This window comes from Rhinatrema bivittatum, chromosome 2 (assembly GCF_901001135.1).
Source record: "Rhinatrema bivittatum chromosome 2, aRhiBiv1.1, whole genome shotgun sequence".
Taxonomy (NCBI): Eukaryota; Metazoa; Chordata; class Amphibia; order Gymnophiona; family Rhinatrematidae; genus Rhinatrema; species Rhinatrema bivittatum.
The window spans coordinates 193475484-193493693 of NC_042616.1; the positions used below are offsets into that span (position 1 = coordinate 193475484).

General features: G+C 42.9%; 1 protein-coding gene across 4 annotated transcripts in view; it reads right to left on the bottom strand.

Annotated features, from left to right (window-relative positions):
* The window catches only part of ETV1 (ETS variant 1), a 221801-nt gene that overhangs the window by 126375 nt on the left and 77216 nt on the right, over window positions 1–18210 (bottom strand). For all 4 annotated transcript variants that reach the window (XM_029588997.1, XM_029588995.1, XM_029588996.1 and 1 more), the window contains exons 6-8: window positions 12497–12626; window positions 8740–8928; window positions 537–784 (exon numbers count right to left, since the gene is read on the bottom strand). In XM_029588997.1, the coding sequence (XP_029444857.1) occupies window positions 537–784; window positions 8740–8928; window positions 12497–12626 (567 nt within the window). The remainder of the gene's footprint in view (window positions 1–536; window positions 785–8739; window positions 8929–12496; window positions 12627–18210) is intronic.

Genomic DNA, 18210 nt, shown 5'->3' on the forward strand with positions numbered 1-18210 from the left:
ACAAAAGGCCCTTTTAATAAAGTGGGATGAATACCCATTGTTGCACCATGCTTGTGAAGGCATGTATTTGCTGAGCTACAATGATGCTGAAGTTTAGGAAACTGCAAGCGATGGTGTTACTTCTCGCACTTCTGCATTAAAATGTCTCACCTGATCTGAAAGTAGCATCCTACACAGAGTCAGAGGAGCTTCCATCTCTGTTCCCATACAGTTCTGGAATATTCTTGGGGAAATTCTCTCTCTAAGTTCCAAGTTCAGGCATTAACTTTACAATGAGAACTGAAGGGAACAATGGTTTATCTGCTGTGCCCAGATCTTTGATTTTCAACAGTGGAGGGATCAGGCCAGCAGAATGTAGTCTTTCTTTAGGTGGCAACATGAACACACATTGTATACCCAAAAGGCACACAAAAAAATGTAATTGCTGAAATATTTTTAAATAATGTATTTTTAACTGTGACAACATTCTCTAACAACTCTGCCTTCCCACAATGTATCATTTACTTTTTAAACAGACAGAGCAAAATCTTATTTACCTGAGTCGTAAGCAAAATCTCTTGGTTCCTGTTTAATCATTAGAGGAGGGGGAAAATTTTGATTGGCTGCATTTCCAACCATAGTGCTGTGTTCATAAACTGGATCATGGTACTCTTGTTTAAAACCTTGCGGTGGGAAAGGAATGTTTGGCTCAGACATCTGGCGTTGGTACATCGGGCGTCCTTCCCTCGGCATCGTGGGCAACGGTGGGAAGGAATTGCAAGGCTCTGAGAGCTGGCGGCGAAATCTGGGAGGCGAAATAGAAAGTTTACTTGATGCCCTGTGCCTGATAATTAATAACACAGTGACAAGACTCAGCACAGCGAATGATCTGCGCTTTCTTACACTTAACAGACAAAAGAAGTCATACTGGTATGTCCTACCATTCTCAATGGCTGAACATACCATACAGTCTTGGTTGGTACCATGAAGAGAAAAGACAACTGGCTCATTTACAATGAAGCCCATATTTGCAAGGAGGAAATTTAATCAGGTATATTTACCAGCATAATTTTTCCTCGATATTCAGCAGAACATATGTAGTAAGTGTTCCACTGAATACGCCCGGATACAGTTAGGGGTAGATTTTAAAAGTTGTGCGCGTATGGTTCCCGCCACGCACACATGAACGCGCCGATTTTGTAATATGCATGAGCCGGCGCGCGCATTTTATAAAATCGGGTGGCCGCACGCACATGCGCGCCGGATTTTACAATCCGCGCGTGCATGAGCGGGCAGCGCATGCAAGGGGAGATGAATTTTTGCAAAGTACTCACGGCAATGCAATTCGGCCTTCCCCAGTTTCCTCCCAGTTCGCTCCAATTAAGGAGCGGACTGGGAGGGAACTTACCTAACCCCCTGCCTAACCTTCCTCCCCACCCCCTAAACCTATCCTACCTTTCCTCAATTTTTTTAATTTTATTACTTACTGCTCCTCAGGAGCAGACGTAATTTACGCGCGCCGGCCAGCTGCCGGCGTGCACATCCCCAGGACAGCAGCTAATGACCGCTGTCCCAGCCGGCTTCTGTCCCATCCCTCCCCGCCCAGACCATGTCCCCCGGCCAACCCCTTTTTCAGGGCCCAGCACTTGTGCATGTATTGGTACTTACGCGCATGTCCAGGTCTTTTTGAAAACGCGCACAGCGCACGCAGGGCCAGACCACGCTCGTAAGTACCAATTTTTAGGCGTGCCAGGCTTTTAACATTCAGCCGTTATCTGGTTCATTTTAGAACAGGTATTTTTAGGACCAGATTTACCTGGCTAGCTTTGTTCAGAATAAGTGAAAATGTGCCCCAGGAACACCCTGCCCCCTCCCCACCCCCACCCAGTGCCATCTCCTTGTACCAGGGTTAATGTTGTGTGGGTAATTAGCTCCCTGGACACAATTAGCTGGGGAACCGGGAGAAATATTCAAATCTCAGGTTTTCTTCAAGTAACTCCAAAAATTACCCAGATAAACTTGTTGAATACGGACCTCCATATGTATAAGGACAAATTACTACTTACCTGATAATTTCCTTTTATTTATTTATTTATTTATTTATTTCGGATTTTTATATACCGACATTCTCAATACAAGTATCGAATCAGGTCGGTTTACATATAACAAAACTTTCGCACAAAAGGCGTTACATGGAACAGCGTTTCTTAACATATAATGTATAACATATAGCATATAGCATGTAACATATAACATATAGATATTAATAATAAAATTAAATATTACATAGATAATAATAATAGTAACTCGTCAACAGGACGTGGGTAAATGTTCGGCATGTTTAAAGAGAGAATAAATATCTAGAAAAAATAAAGGGTAGACTAAATTGTGATATGAGGATACATAGACCATGTTGATGTGCAAAATATGCGAGAAATGCATGAGTTAAGGAAGACTGATGAATCAGAGAAGAAGTCTTAAACAGGTGAGTTTTCTTTAGGACAGTCAGATGAATCCTCTTGATGCGGGATTATGCACCCCCACCAGCAGAAGGAGATAGAGCAAGCTGATGTCACAGTATATGTACCCTTGCAGTGATATCAGCCTGGTAGTATTCTCTTGAAAAGCAGACTAGCAAAAATCTAGATTAAAAACAGATAACTATTTCAACCCTCGGCCAACAAGCAACACTGAGCTCAGACAAGAAACCTATTAACAACACTAGTCTAGGGATTGGACAAACACTTACCAGTAATCCCTGTAGCACATAGTCACACAAGAGGGCCATGGTGCAAACAATCGGCAGCCAAGTGAGGGAAGCTGGATTCATCTGACTGTCCTAAAGAAAGGGAAATTATCAGATAAGTAGTAATTTCTCCTTCTTAGCGTCCAGTCAGATGAATCCAAAACAAGTGGGAGGTACCCAAGCTACTTCCAAATAGGGCAGGAGGCTGCCCACAGACCTGTCAAAACCATACATGCAAAAGCTGCGTCCTCCAGGGCCTGCACATCCAAGCGATAAAACCTGGAAAAGATGTGTAAGAAGGACCACGTCACAGCTCGGCAAATGTCAACGTGAGACAGCAACCTAACTTCCACCCATGACACTGCCTGAGTCCTAGTGGAATGAGCCCTAACCTGATGCTTGCTAGCATCAACATATGCTGCCATGGACTACCTCCTTAATCCAGAGGGCTACTGGAACTTGTGAAGGCATACAGCAACTTCTCTTCCGGCCATGCCTGTACTAAGGCCAGTTCTCCTTGTTTAGTACAGCCATGAAGAACAAACAGGCTATCTGTTTTCCGTAAAGGCTCAGTAACCTCTAGATACTGGATGATATGTCTCTTGACATCCAAGCATCACAACAAATAATACTCCCCTACATCTCTCTCTCTGTCCAGAGACAGCAGGGAGATGGAATGAGTCAAGTGAAATTCAGTGATCACCTTCGGAAAAAGGAAGGAACAGTATGCAGCTATATCGCCCCTGGAATCACCTGGAGGAAGAGCTCCCGACAAGACAAGGCCTGCAGCTTGGAAACTCTCTGTCACAAGAAACACCGTTTTCAAAGTCAGTAACTGCAAGGACAGGTTACGCATCGGTCTAAATATAGGACCCGCTAAGAAATCCAAAACCAAATTAAGATTCCATAAGGGTACTGGAAACCGCAAAGGAGGAAGATGTTTTACTCCTTTCAGGAAACAGGCTACATCCAGATGAGCTGACAAGGAACTACCATTTACCTGGCCCCTGAAACAGGCGAGAACCACTATTTGAACCTTTGAGGAATTAAGGGCCAAACATTTATTCAAGCCATCCTGCAAAAATTCCAAAATGAACGGACTCTTGGCCGAATGAGGATGAATACCCCGATCCTTGCACCAGGCCTAAAACACTTCCCAAACTCGCACATAAACCAAGGAGGTGGAGAATTTTCTAGCCCTAAGCAGGGTGGAAACCACTATAACCGAGTAGCCATGTTTCAGCAATCGAGCCCTCTCAAGGGTCATACCATAAGACCAAACCAAGTTGGATCTTTATGAAGAACCAGACCCTGAGTGAGCAGGTTCCTTGTGCCGGACACATAAGGGGTGAGTCCCCAAGGAGCCGCCACAAATCTACATACCACGGTCTCCTGGACCAATCCGGAGCAACCAAGAGCACCATCCCTCTGTGGCGCTCGATCCTTTGAATCAACCTGCCCAACATGGGCCATGGAGGAAAGGCATACAGCAACTTGTCTTCCGGCCACGCCTGTACTAAGGCATCAATCCTCAATAACTTTGGATCGCTCCTGCGACTGAAGAATCATGGAACTTTTGCATTGCGAGAAATCACCAGGAGGTCTAGGAATGGGGAACTCCAGCAATCTAGAATCAGCTGAAACGCCTCGTCTGACAACGCCCATTCTTCTGAGTCCAGACTCTCCCTGCTAAGAAACTCTGCTCTTACATTGTCCTTTCCTGCTATGTGTGAGGCTGAGATCATCTGGAGATGCACTTCTGCCCATTCTATAAGCAGATCTATTTTTTGCAACACTTGCTGGCTTTTGGTTCCTCCCTGCCGCTTGATGCATTGTCGGACATTATCCAGACCAATCGACCCTGCAGCCTCTCACTGAACTGCAAAAATGCCAACTGGACCGCACTGGATTCCAGTCAATTGATATTCCAGAGAGACTCTCTGTATTCCAGCACCCTTGTGCCATCAGCTCCTGTCAGTGAGCTCCCCAACCAAGGAGGCTTGTATCTGTTGTCAGTATTAGCCAGTTTGGTGGTGCTAGGGAAACGCCCTTCCTTAGATGATCCACCTGCAGCCACCACTGCAGATAGGAGGAGATTTCCATCAATAGGAGGAGCTGAATCGAAAAGTCCTGAGACTTTAGGTTCCACCGAGACAGCAGGGAGCACTGAAGAGGACGCAGATGCACCCTCACCCACGGGACCACTTCCAGAGTCACCGCCATTAAGCCAAGTACTTGCAGAAATGACAATACGGTCAGGTGAAGAGTGTTTAAAAATAGACAGAGTTGTGCCTTCAACTTTTGAATGCTCACGTCCGGCAGGAAAACCTTGCCATGCCTCGTGTTGAACTGAACCCCGAACAGGCTGAAGACTGCTCTTGGCCAGGTACACCACCCAGACAAGCTCCTGCAACAGGGAGATCACCTTGCGGGTCACTCTGCAGCTCTCTTCCAGTGACTTGGCTTGAATCAACCAGTCGTCCAAATACAGGTGTATGAGGATCCCATCTTTTCTCAATTCTGCCGCCATTACCACCATTACCTTGGAAAAGGTCCTTGGAGTGGTGGCCAGAACCAAGGGCAGGACTCTAAACTGATAATGGCATCCCAGAACTGATGCTCTAGTCAGATGGGAATATCATGGTACGCTTTGGACAGATCCAAAGAGGTCAGAAATTCCCCCAACTGCACTTTCATTATTACTGAGTGCAATGTCTCCATGCAAAAATGCATCACCTGCAGATGATGGTTGACACCTTTGAGATTCAGGATGGGACGAAAGGCGCCCTCCTTCTTGGGCACAATGAAATAAATGGAATATCACCCTGTATTTTCTTGAGACTTGGGCACTGGAACCACAGCCCTCGGTCTGATGAGCCTTGCCAATGCAGTTTCCACTGCCTGCTATTTCTGCGGTGAGTGGCAGGGAGACACCATGAACACATCCTGAGGAACACTGTGAAATTTCAGCGCATATCTGCCAGTTCTGATTTCCCAGACCTTGAAAATGCTCGGAATTTCTGAGCAGACACTGTGACTGAGCTGAAGAAAAACCCCATTTTGGTTTCCTTACATAAGGCCTCTTGTTTTTTCCCCATGATGGAAGCCATTCAAGAATTAATTGATCTTGAGTGGGGTGCCCCAGAGGCTAATTTCAAAGTGAGCCAAGTTTTGGAAGGCCTGTACCCTCTGGATCCAATGGCAAGAGAGTGTTTATGTTTTCCGAAGGTAGATGCCCTGGTGTGTGCAGTCTCCAAGCGGATCACTATTCCCGTGGAAGGAGGAGTGGCCTTGAAGGAAGCTCACAATAGAAGGATTGAGTCTATCCTTAAGCAAGCTTTTGATGCAATGACCTTGAAGATCACTTCTTGTTGTTCCTTGGTGGCTTGATCTTGTTTTCTTCTCTTCCAAGAGGTCGATGACTCTGGAGTGAACCCCAGGGCAGCTATGGAGCCAGCTGCTGCTTTTTTGGAATATGCGGGCTGTGATTTGGTCTGCTCTTCAGCCAGAGGAGTGGCTTCTATAGTAGCAGCCAGGCGTCAGTTATGGCTGCTAAATTGGTCAACTGATGTGACCTCCAAGGCTAACCTTACCAAATTGCCCTTTAAAGGCTCACTATTTTTTGGGAGTGAGTTGGAAAAATTGACCAGTAAGTGGAGCGAATCTCCGGTTCCTCGATTGCCAGAGGATAAGAAGCAGATCTCATGCTCTTTTAACATGGGGATCCAGGCATTTTCATCCCTATAGAGGAGCAACCCTTGAGTGAACTCAACCTTTCGATAGATCTCAGTCCTTTTGTCCCTGACAGCCTAGAAGAGGTGCAGTTTCGGGTAGTGGACCCTCCCAATGAAGGTTTGCCAACCCACCCCCAGGTACAGGAGATAGGGTGATGCCTCTCTCTTTTCTATCAGAGGTGAGTTGAGATCACATCAGATCAATGTCCTGGAAGTGATACAAGAAGGATATTCCTCAAGGGAGTCAGGATCGGCGTCATCATCCGTGTCATCCGGACCTCGATCTGGAAGCCCCGCTGCTACTCTAGCAGTACTCCAGTGCTTAACAGCAGGTCCCAGCAAGGTTCCCACCTGTGACTCTGCTCTGGGAGTATTAGAAAGGGCTGAAGATTGCACCTTGAGAAAAGATTGCACTCCCTGGAAAAACTCTACCCACGAAAAGGTAGAAGCATCCAATCCCGGAGGTACTAGATGCTTACTTACTGAGTTACCATCCCCTGCTGAGGAACCAGTTAGGGGAGATCCAAAATCAGGCACCCCACCAGAACCATCTGTACCCAGGCTTATATCCGGCTGGGAAGAGCCAGGCTTAGTGAAATCAGAGGAAGGCAATTCTCCCTGAGCCTCCAAAAAGTACTGGCACAAGTTAGCGGGCGCTCCTTGCTGAAATGCTTGAATACGACAGGCAGCACAAAGAGAAAGACGCTTAGGCTTCTTAGGCTTAGACTCCATTATGGCCGACAGTGCATTTAAGCGGCAGCTGGATGTGTGCATCTAGCTGGTTTTTTTTTGTACGTCCAAAAATACTAGATGACTAAAAATTAGGTGTCCAATACTTAGGGGTTTCACACCTAGGCGTTCCAATGCCTAGGCATCCAAAACTTAGGGGTCCCAAAAATAAGCACCGTAAAACAATTTAAATACACAATGCAACTTGTGCGCCCAGGTAAGCGTGTGGCCAATTAAGGCGCCACTGAACTTAGATGAACATAATACAAGTCCCAACTAAGTGCCCAAAAACTGGATGCACAGCTAGACGCACATGCCAAACTGACAATCCTGTAGAGGGCAGCCTAAGAAAGCATGCAAAATGCCATTCCGATCTACCATGCGGCACGTAGCAAAAAAGCTTCAGAGCAGGGCCTAGCCTACAGAGGCTGTTCAAGCCACCAGGCTACCAAGTCCGTCGGCTTCCCACGAAGCAGGACGAATGTCGGAACGGCATGCTGAACACGAGACCGGAAAAAAAGGAAGCCCTAGGCTACAAAAGCCTCCTTTTATATCTCTGTAAATATATAATTTTTTTTATATATCTTTAAAATTTACCTGAGCTCAGCCTTACCTAGCTGAGTATAGACACAATCTCTGGCTGCGGGAGGAAAGGGCATATGCTGTCACCACTGTGCTCAACTTCTTGCACCACTGCCTTTCAGCCACTTAAGCAGCTAAGTCCACGCCAGCTGAAAAACCAGCTACCGGACCAAGGCACTCATCTGAGGGACCACGGAAATCACCTCAGGAATTCTCAACTGGGGGAGGGACCATTTGGTATCACCGCAGGAGAATGGGGCGAATGTAATATCCTTAATTCTCCTTTTTTCAAAATGAAGAAATCCCCATTAGGGAGATGCATGTCCACTATCTGCTGGAGACGGAGACTACTGGCAGGCTGATGTCATTGCAGGGGTATATATACTGTGACGTCAGTTTGCTCCGTCTCCATCTGCTGGTAGGGGTGCATAACCCACTTGTTCTGGATTCATCTGAATGGACGCTAAGAAAGTGAACATTTTTATTAATATAAAGAAGGTCACCTTTCTTTTAAAAGTACTTACGTTTTAAAAGAAAGAAAGAAATATTAACAGCAGGGATGCACGAGAGAGAGGATTATTCATGACATTGTGTTATGTTATTGAGTCAGAAGATATTAAAGAAATAAAAGGATATTTTCTTATTGTGGGTCTACAGAGCTGCAACTAAGTCATCAAATCAACTTGCTTGATACTAACTGGTGGTTGCCAGGTTTTCAGGTCAAACAGTCCCAATCCTAGTGGTCAAACTCAGGGTCCACATTAGTTGAGTCACAGAGGGAGCTACAGTTTGTGACTCTGGTGGAGGACTGTCACTACAATAGCTGCGCAGAAGTGGACGGCAATATAAAATGGGGTAAAATACTTGTGAATAATCAAAATTGAAGGCTAATAGCACCATAGTTCAAAAGAGGCTGGTACAAGTTGAGATCACACACATACACACGCAGAACCTTTGATCATTTCTTACCTATGGTCCATGGAGTAGCTGTTGTCTGGGATGGGTTGGGAAGGAGGGAGATGAGTAGGGAAAGCCTGATCAGGTTTTGGAGTCTGAGCAGGGTTGGGTGATACATGTTGCAGTGGTGACACTGGAGTACTTGATGGCGTTGGTGGGTTGGAGGGCCTCATTCCCACTTGTGGTTTTTGATCATAGGCACTGCAAAAAGGGCAAAAATGTGTTGTTCTTAAGGTAAGACTTGACAGCTCTATTTGTCAAAGTCAATAGCTAGAACTAGCAAAATGAACCAATTGTGTGTTCACAGTAAAAGAGTAATTTTAAAAAGAGTTACACGTGTAAATGAAACATAATATCGCAGCAGTTTTAAAAAGCCATTTACGCATATAAAGTGCACTTACACGTGAATACCCTATTGACAATTCAATGGCATATACTACTGTAGCAATTTTCAAAAGCCCACTTATATGGGCAAAATGTATTTACACAAGTAAAACCCAATTTTAAACATGGAAATGCTTTTTAAAATGTTTAGTTTCTTATACAGATTAAGTTTACAAGCATAAAAAAAATCCACCTTTACTATTCAGTATAACCTGAAATTCTCCTTTAGGGTGTCACATTAATGTACAGCACTTTAAAAGCAGTCCGCAACTGTGCCAAAATACATTACAATAAATAATATAAAAGATATAAAGCTTTTTATGCAACACATTGTTGAATGCATACATTTTCATCTCAAAGAACAGAAAGCCAAAGGGTCCCAAAAAGCCCCATAAAATAAAGATTTGGCAATTCCTTGATTAGTAAATTAGAAAGTTGCCTGAATATATGTGCTCCACAACTGTCTTACTGAATCTGCAAAAGGAGCGGCCCTCTGTCACTCATCAAGGTATCTACTACAGCCTTTAAATCTGATTATAACAATGGGCAACTTACACCACTATACAGATTCATCAAGGGCCGAATCTGGGCAAAAGTGTTTCCTGGCTGTTAGATAGAAACTGACAACATCTAGTGGTCCACTGGGGAAAATAGGATGTCTCTAATACAAAATGAATGTAAAAGTTATTTTGGCCATGGGTGACACCTTGTTAATTCCCATCAGCACTGACAGACAGAGAACATGACTCAATCATGACTCTTTCTTCCCATGGGATCTTTGCAGTGCTATTCCAGCTTTACCTAAGGTTAACAGTCATGGCTTCTCCTCAGGGCCTACCAAATATCTGATTATCTCAGCACTCAGTCCTTTTTCTCAGCTTCAGCATAGCTCTCAGGAGGCAAACCTTGCCCCAGTGTCTTCATGCAGTGCTGAGCAAATGGACAAATGAGCCTTTTATTTTCACATTCTCAAATCAAATTCTGGTGAGCTGAGGCTGCTTCTAAAGTTGATCCTATTCATGGGCTTTCCAGGTACGGGAAACAAATTTAAGACCAACATAACTGCAAGAATCTAGAAACATTACAATGCACTTATCATTTTGTGAAGTGTGAACTAGACATCTGCACATTCATCTGTTTACGCAATCCTATTATATGCGCCTCATTTGATGCAAACCCTAGTGATGCTATTGTGTTCTGTATTTTTTGTTCTGTTGTAACTCACATTTAGTAACTCTACTGATGGAAAAGCATGAAATAAAAGATAATGATGATATTATATTACAAATATTAGTATTTTAAGAAAGCTCAGTGTGACAAATTGCTCAAAATGAGCAATGACCATGATAAGGAAGATGCAATTTTTACTATCGCCAAGTAGATACACAATTTTAAAAGTAATAGTAGCTAGAGCCTCACTTTCAAACTGTTAGTTTATATCATCATCATCATCTTTTTTTATGTTATTGTACTTTCTGTTACTTGGTTGTACCATACTTAGGGTGTTTCTTTTACAAGTTGGTGAGCTATACTTTTAACAAATAAATAAATAGACAAACACACACTAGCATCCAAAAGTGAAGCTTGCCAGCATGTGTTATCCTGATATTCTGTAGTATGCACCAATACTATTCCACACATGCAAAAGAGTGGTCTCTTATACACTATCATCAGTGGAGAAGGGAAACTTAGTGTGTGTAGTTGCATGAATCTATTGTATTAAATCTGCACTGCTAGACTGCTCAAAGGATTGAGTGTAGCTCTGAAATGGAACAAATGATATGCAATTGTTTTCTAAAAGTGGTAATTCTTATTTAATTATCTAGTTACGTATTATAGAGATATTTCCAGTATACAAAATATAAAAGTGTTCTCCATGCATTTTTAAAGGTTTATTTATATTTAAGAGGAAGGAAGGAAGGAAGGCAGGCAGGCAATTTGAGTGCGAGAGAATGCACATTTTTGAAAGGCTATTGACGGATAAGCATATCACAGCAGCTAAGTAAAAATGGGAGTGAATTTATGTGATGGGAGAGGTTAGTCAATAGGGGATTAAGTCTTGGCTCTGGAACATATTGATACAGGTGATGTTATGAATAGGAGCTTTATGGTGTTTATATCATATTGTTTATATATATTAGTCTATTGTGTTTTTTTTATTGTTAACTGTTTTATATGAATATTTTATTTGATAATTTGATTCTTCAATTCAATTTGATGTTTCATTCAAATATGCTTTCATGAGGATGGATATAAATTTATTAAAATAAATAAAATCATTTCATATTTTATAAAGTACCATGGTGAATGTCGGAAGATCAAGACCATTTGATTCACCGAGTCTATCTGGTTTCTCTTGCCAAAGAATATCTCAGAGCATTGTTGCAGCTTCATACTGATTGACCTTGCCTCCTCTTCTTGAATGCTAGATTACATTTTATTTATTTATTTAGGCATTTATATACCATTATTCCAAATGAAGATCACAACAGTTTACAATATCATCATTAATATTCTTGGTTAATAATCACATACTGTGTGTTAATATTCACATTCTAGGTTAACACTGTAATAAATACATGTTCTGGTTCATATTCATACATATTCTAGGCCCTCACGATCATAAGGAGTTAATCTAGTTCATATTCGTCCATTTTTGGTCAACCCAACGGTAAATACAGGTTCTAGATCAACTAACAATACATTTTACATTGTTCTCTCTGTACACATTGGCTTTGATTTCTCCCCTTTCTGGCCCTCTAATGTTCCATGGGACTGAAAACATAGGGGTAGATTTTAAGACCTGCTTGTTGCGCATGTTGGCAGCCTGCCGGCATGCGATCCTCCGACACAGCGGCAAATGGCCACTGTGTCGGAGGCCTCTGGCCCCACCCCCCCCGGACCGCCCCTTTAGTAAAGCCCCAGGACTTAGACGCCTCCCGGGGCTTTACGCGTGTTGCCGGGCCTTTATAAAATAGGCCCAGCGCGCATAAGGCACTCTATGAGCATAGAGTTTTTAAAATCTGGCCCATAGGATTCTAAAATTAGTTCAATACTCAGCCCCACCCCTTCCTCTGACTATTCCCTACCTTCCCTTACCAGTGCTCGCTATATCTGTCGCAAACATGATCAAATTCTGCCACCATTTTGGTTACTACTGACTTAAGACCAGAGATGAAGGATCACATATCGTGAAGTGTGACAATCCAAGTGCCACCCAAAGTGCATTAGAGTCCAGATGCCAATAAATTACAAGTACTGCCAAATTAGTGAATCTATATTCATATCAATGAACGATGCAACTTTTTTACTAAACTAAGCAATCATTTTGTTTCTGTGCTGTTCCTTATTGCATGAGCCGGAAACATGCCGCTGGCTTCCTTACCTGACATTGTACAGGCACTTTTCCCCATAGCGGAACTTGAATGGCTGTTCTTGACTGCAAGCAGAACTGAGTTCTGTACAGGGACTATGTGGTTCTTTCTTGATTTTCAATGGGAGACCATGAAAAGCCACTACAATGGAATAAAATGTAAATTAAGAACATAAATACAGAAAATGAAAGCATAACCAGTTGGGAAAATCAGACACTGCCGTGAATTAAACTGCAGGAATTTTAATTTGGGTAACAATTTCAGTGTTCAGCTTCTTTGTACATACAAAAACAAATACAGAAATTATCAGCACTTCTGCTCTTTGGTCTGGCAGTTTTCTCCTACTCCTTTGTACTTAACAGCTAAACTGAAAACAGAGTTGGGATCCATCATCATGTGCCTTCATTCAAAACCATCCAAGGTTTTATCCTTCTGCCCCAACATTTTATATCCTCATTTCAACTCCTTTAGCTCAGTCACTGCCACAGCAGCCTTTAGCAGGGGTCCACAAATTGCAGATCCCTCCAGAAACAGCTAATTTGCACCCCAAGTTTGGCCACTACGTGTTGCTATTGACAGATAACTGAAAATCCCTATCCACCATGCCCACTAGGGGCTGTGAACACTCCCTCTGCGCTATCCCCAGTCTCTGTCCAGCTGGCCTGGGAAATGGAAGATCTGACATATAAATCACAGCACTTTGCAGTGAGGAGCCACCAGACTGGCCCCAGAATGTATTAAGTAAAAGAATGTTGAGTTTAACTCTAGTGATCTAACTGGTTGGATGTAGTGCTTCAATTCTATAGAAATGCCCCTTGTTACTGTTTTAGAGATTCAAAATAATCATGCTAACTGCTTCTTTTTGAAAACTAACATGGAGAATGCCTTTGCTCCTTCAAAAACAAAACAAAACAAAAAAAAAACCAGTATGTTATAATAATAATAATAATTCTCCATGGACAAGACATTTACCCTATGTAAGTATCCTCAGATCAATTGCCAGCACACGCTGTGTCAATGAGTGGATTATTGTTCAGTATCTCATTCCTACCAAATAATAAGAAACTATAGCTTCTTTATGGCTGGCATTCCTGAATGTGTTCATTAACATATTTATTGCCCTCGAAATATCTTGGTCTACCTGATACTGCAATTCGACCTCTCGAACTAATTCAAAATTCTGCAGCTTGAGTTTTAACTGGTTCTTCAATAAAAAATCACATATCTCCTGTTCTGTTTTCTTTACACTGGCTCCCAATTAAATACAGGATCCGATACAAAATTCTATCATTCACTCACTCATTCATAACCCATCCTCAATTTGGCTTGGCACTATCCTCTGAATTTATAAAACTACCAGACATTTGAGATCTTCCACCCGTCTAGCTAGATTGGATATTGCAAGAAAAAGAGCCTTTTCGGTGGCCAGCCCTCTGCTATGGAACATCTTACCAGCTTCCCTTCATTTAATCTCAAATTCAAAAGAATTCAAAGAAACACTAAAAACATATCTTTTTTCAGAAGCATTTAATTTACATTCCACAGACCACGCTTAAATTTCATTTCCCTATTCAATTTCTTTAAGGCACGGACAGTCTCATATTAGTCTATTCTGTACTGCGCTTTTGTTTTATTATTTACTCTTATACGGTATATTTTACTTTTGTTTTAATTCACATTTTATTGTTACCTAATCGTATTATATATGTTTTAATATGTAAACCGTTTTGACCAATATTTTATTGAAAAAGCAATATATAAGCAATTTTAAATAAATAAATACTGAATGTACCATTTCTCGCTTTAAGTTTAAATATTGCACCTAAATCTCCTCCAATTATATCCTACTCCGTTTTGATGTTAATTACACTCATGAAAAGTGAACTAACTTATGTAAATACATCATTAGACCAATTTTTAAAAGGCAGCTGAGTTCCTGACTAAGACAGACAAAATTTGACTGACTATATTAAACTCATTTCCAGCCAAACCTAGGGGGTCATTTATCAAAATGCGATAAGGCGTTTTCGCATGCATTAAGGGCTTATGGCATGCGAAAAGCCCCGTTAACGCATGTGATAGGCCCTTACTGCATGTGAAAACGTGTTTAACGCATGCGATAGCACCATATCGTATGGTGCGATGCAAATTCCGAAAATAGGAGGAGTTAGGGGTGGAGAGTGGGCTGGGCTAGCCTGTCTGCGAAGAGCTATCGCACAGCCGTAATGCCGATTTTAACTACACCTCTTTGAATTGTGTTAGACTGTGCGGTAAGTTTTCATCGCCCTTGGTGAATTGAAGGGTCCGGAGCCTTGGGGGGGGGGGGGGAGAGGGAGAGGGAGAGAGAGAGAGAGAGACTGGCCACAATGTTATGGCCCATAGGTAGGTATTTGTATCCCTATGGTAGGCCCACCTAGTAACTCGAGGTGGGGTTTAGGTAAGAGTGTAGGGGGTTAGGGGCCACTTTGATATTCTACGTGACACCTACGAACAGAACAGTGGTCTCTTGTGAAGATTTGATGGCCTTCGGAGTGAGGAAACTCACTCCAAGATGAGATTTGGGCAAGGTTCTCTCAACCTAGATTGATGGACTCTCTCTCTCTCTCTTTCTCTCTCTTCGCACAGGAAATTAGCGCAAATTGCGATAAATGCTATATTAGCATAAAACACGCCCCTTTTGCTATTGCATGCGGTACTTACCGCATTTTGATAGATCCAGGCCCTAGGTAGTTAAATTTTTGGCTGAAAGTGATCTTAAATATAGACGGCCAAAATACTGCATGGCTGGCTAGATTTAAGCTGATTAGACTTGGGAGCCTAAAGTTAGCTAAAAATCAGTGCTAGAAAGCTAAAATCCCTTACTTTCAAAAATACCCTTCCTCTGAAAGTGGCGATCCCTGCTCCGACTCACCAGATCTTATGCAAAAAGCTCCCTACTTCCCCGAACTTTGCCAGACCCCCTTTGCAACACAAAGACCCCCATCCCTTCTGGAAATTTCCTGATCCCCCTTTAGAACTCTCCAAAAGCCACCTGAGTTGAGTCAGCAGGAGGATGCAGTTTTACCTCCTCCCAGCATGGTATCCAGCATTGCTCTGGCAATACCTAGCGTCAAGAGCAATGCTGGACGACAGGCTGATGGGAAGTAAGAATGTGTCATCCTGATGACTTGGCTTTAGGAGGGTTCTCCATTTTCCCCATGCATCTCTGCTGTTTTTCCTTCTTTTACAACTGTTTTACTTAAAAAACAAATGTTTCTGAAAAAATATTTTTTAAACCACTTCTCTTTAATTTTCATTTTTCAAACGTGGGAGGATGGAGGCTCCCGTTAGAGCCCTGAGCTGCAGGCCAATCTGGTGTTATATTGTACTGCCGAGAGCCTGATCGTCTGCTCGCAGGCAGTTTTCCAGCCCACTGGCACACTCACAAGAGAAGGCAGCACATTCATTTTGCACAATTTGCTTTACCTTCCCACATGGAGTTGGTGGATGTAAAAGGCCGTTAAATACTAAATTATTCCTTATCAAATCACCATCATCTGGAGTCATGATCAACACTAATTAAATTACTTTCACTCAATACGGCTCCAGCCTGCTGTCTCAACTGCTACATAACGTTTTATTTGGCTTACAGTACCATCCTAAACTCAAAGCAGAGATGCTAGATAGAAAGCATTTATATCGGCTGTATTTTTTAATTAAGGCTTACCATCCCCACCCCTTTCTTCTCAAGTGGATGGGTGTGCAAAATCAAGTAGATGAGCTCTTTCATTTCATCTAAACAGACAAAAAAAAAGCATTCCAATCCCCAAAATTATTTAATAGGTGTTCTTTATCTTAGTTACAGCCAAAGAAATATAATGGCAGTTATGAAGCCCTGCAAGAAGCCTGCACACGGCCTTACAATGCACAATTTTGTGTAGCCCGTAACTGCAAACGGGAACCAAGGTGGTCTACCAGAATGCTACCCACACGGCTCCACTGTGAGTTTCACCCTCTATAACCACAACTTAAGGCTGGTGGAGGAAGGCAAAGGTATCATATGAGCTCAATCTTAAAGAAGTGCTGGTAAAGCCGAGCCACTCTTTCACAGTTCAGTCCAGACTGCTTATTCCATTGCTATTCAAGGGCTAACTGTGCTAAGCATTTTCCCTACGGATGCTTTTTCCTTTCAGACACAAACGGAGGAAAACTCTTTAGTGCATCACTGTGGCAGAATGGTGGGGGGGAAGGGGGAGGGGGGGAAGATAACGCTCTTGCACTTTTATTTGATTTGAAGCCATTTAGCGTTTTAGAATATTTAACCTTAAAAAACTGTGTTCCCTCTCACAGGGATAACATCAGATGACATGAGACCAACAAATGCTTTCATGCACCTGTGGGCAAAGCCTTGCCACTCACCTATAACACAGAAACAAAGCCAAATTTACGGGCAACACGTTTACCAGTAACTGCACACACAGCTCGATAGGGGCCTCTTCATTACGTGCAAGGCTAGGGGCGCGCATACGTTATCTGGCGGAAGTCAGGGGGCAGTCTCCAGGCCCCGCCAGCTGTCAGGCAATGTGCCTGCAGCAACTTCAAGACGTTTAGCTCCATTGGACTCCGGTGTCCGGAGCTATCCCTGCACCTGCAGCAAGCGGTTGCAAAGAAATTAAAAAGAATCACGCTCTGGGCACATCCACTTAATGCTTGCTCTCTTGGCGCCCACAACTGAGTTTGGGCGTTTGTGTGTTTTGCAACCCAGCCCCCCTGTTCCTTTAAACAAGATCAATGTGGGCATCTGACCTATGGGGTGGACACTTATCTTCTGCATGTAAATAAACGTATGTCATTTAACAATAAATTCAAATAAGTGCATAAAAACAATTTCAGCCAAGTTGATATCCCACCACCACCAAGTTATAGATAAACAGACAGATGCAAAGAGGAAGATCGCTGCACTGATAAAAGCAGAGTCACCAGCGCTTTGAATCCATCTTCCAATATATACAGAAAAACAGCAGGCGCTTGAGATACAGCACAGCCTTTTCCAACACACTTACTTCTGTCAGGACCCCCTCCTTCCCCCTATGCACACCAAAATCCATTACTAAAGGGCGTAATCTCAGCTATCAGCGCAGAGTGCCTTTTATGGAGCCATTAAACCATTTCTCTTGTTTACTGTGCCTCAAAAAAAAAAAAAGACGTGAATTATGCCTGTCACCAAACCAGCGACAACATTTCTAAACTGCTATCAAAATGTGAACCGAGAAATACATTTAAGGACTGGGGGAGGGGGAAGAGAGACCGGCCATCCACTATTTTCAGGATTCCTCTGGCTTGCACCATCTGGGAAAGTGATCATCTGATGCTTCTGAACAAGGGCTTTATGTCCTAGCTTAGCTACAAAATGGGTGAGCTTTGATGATCCTGAGGATTTGTGGTCTAAACACTGAAAGAAAGGAAGCGGAGGGTGGCTGTTTAATCTTTAATGGACGGGTTGCCATATTCCCCCGACAGGCTCTGATCTTCCGACGTTTTCAGAAACAAGCCCATGATATTTGGCGCTGAAACCAACAACTTATTTTTTTGACTATTACTTTATAATGAATCTCTGCTCTCATGTGTGAGACTTTTAATTGGTTCTTGCCACCTTAACCCTCCTCTCCGGAAGACTTAAAGCACCTGTAGTGTCGTCTACCATTAAAAAGGGAACCACAAAGCAGATGAGAATTCACCGGGGGAA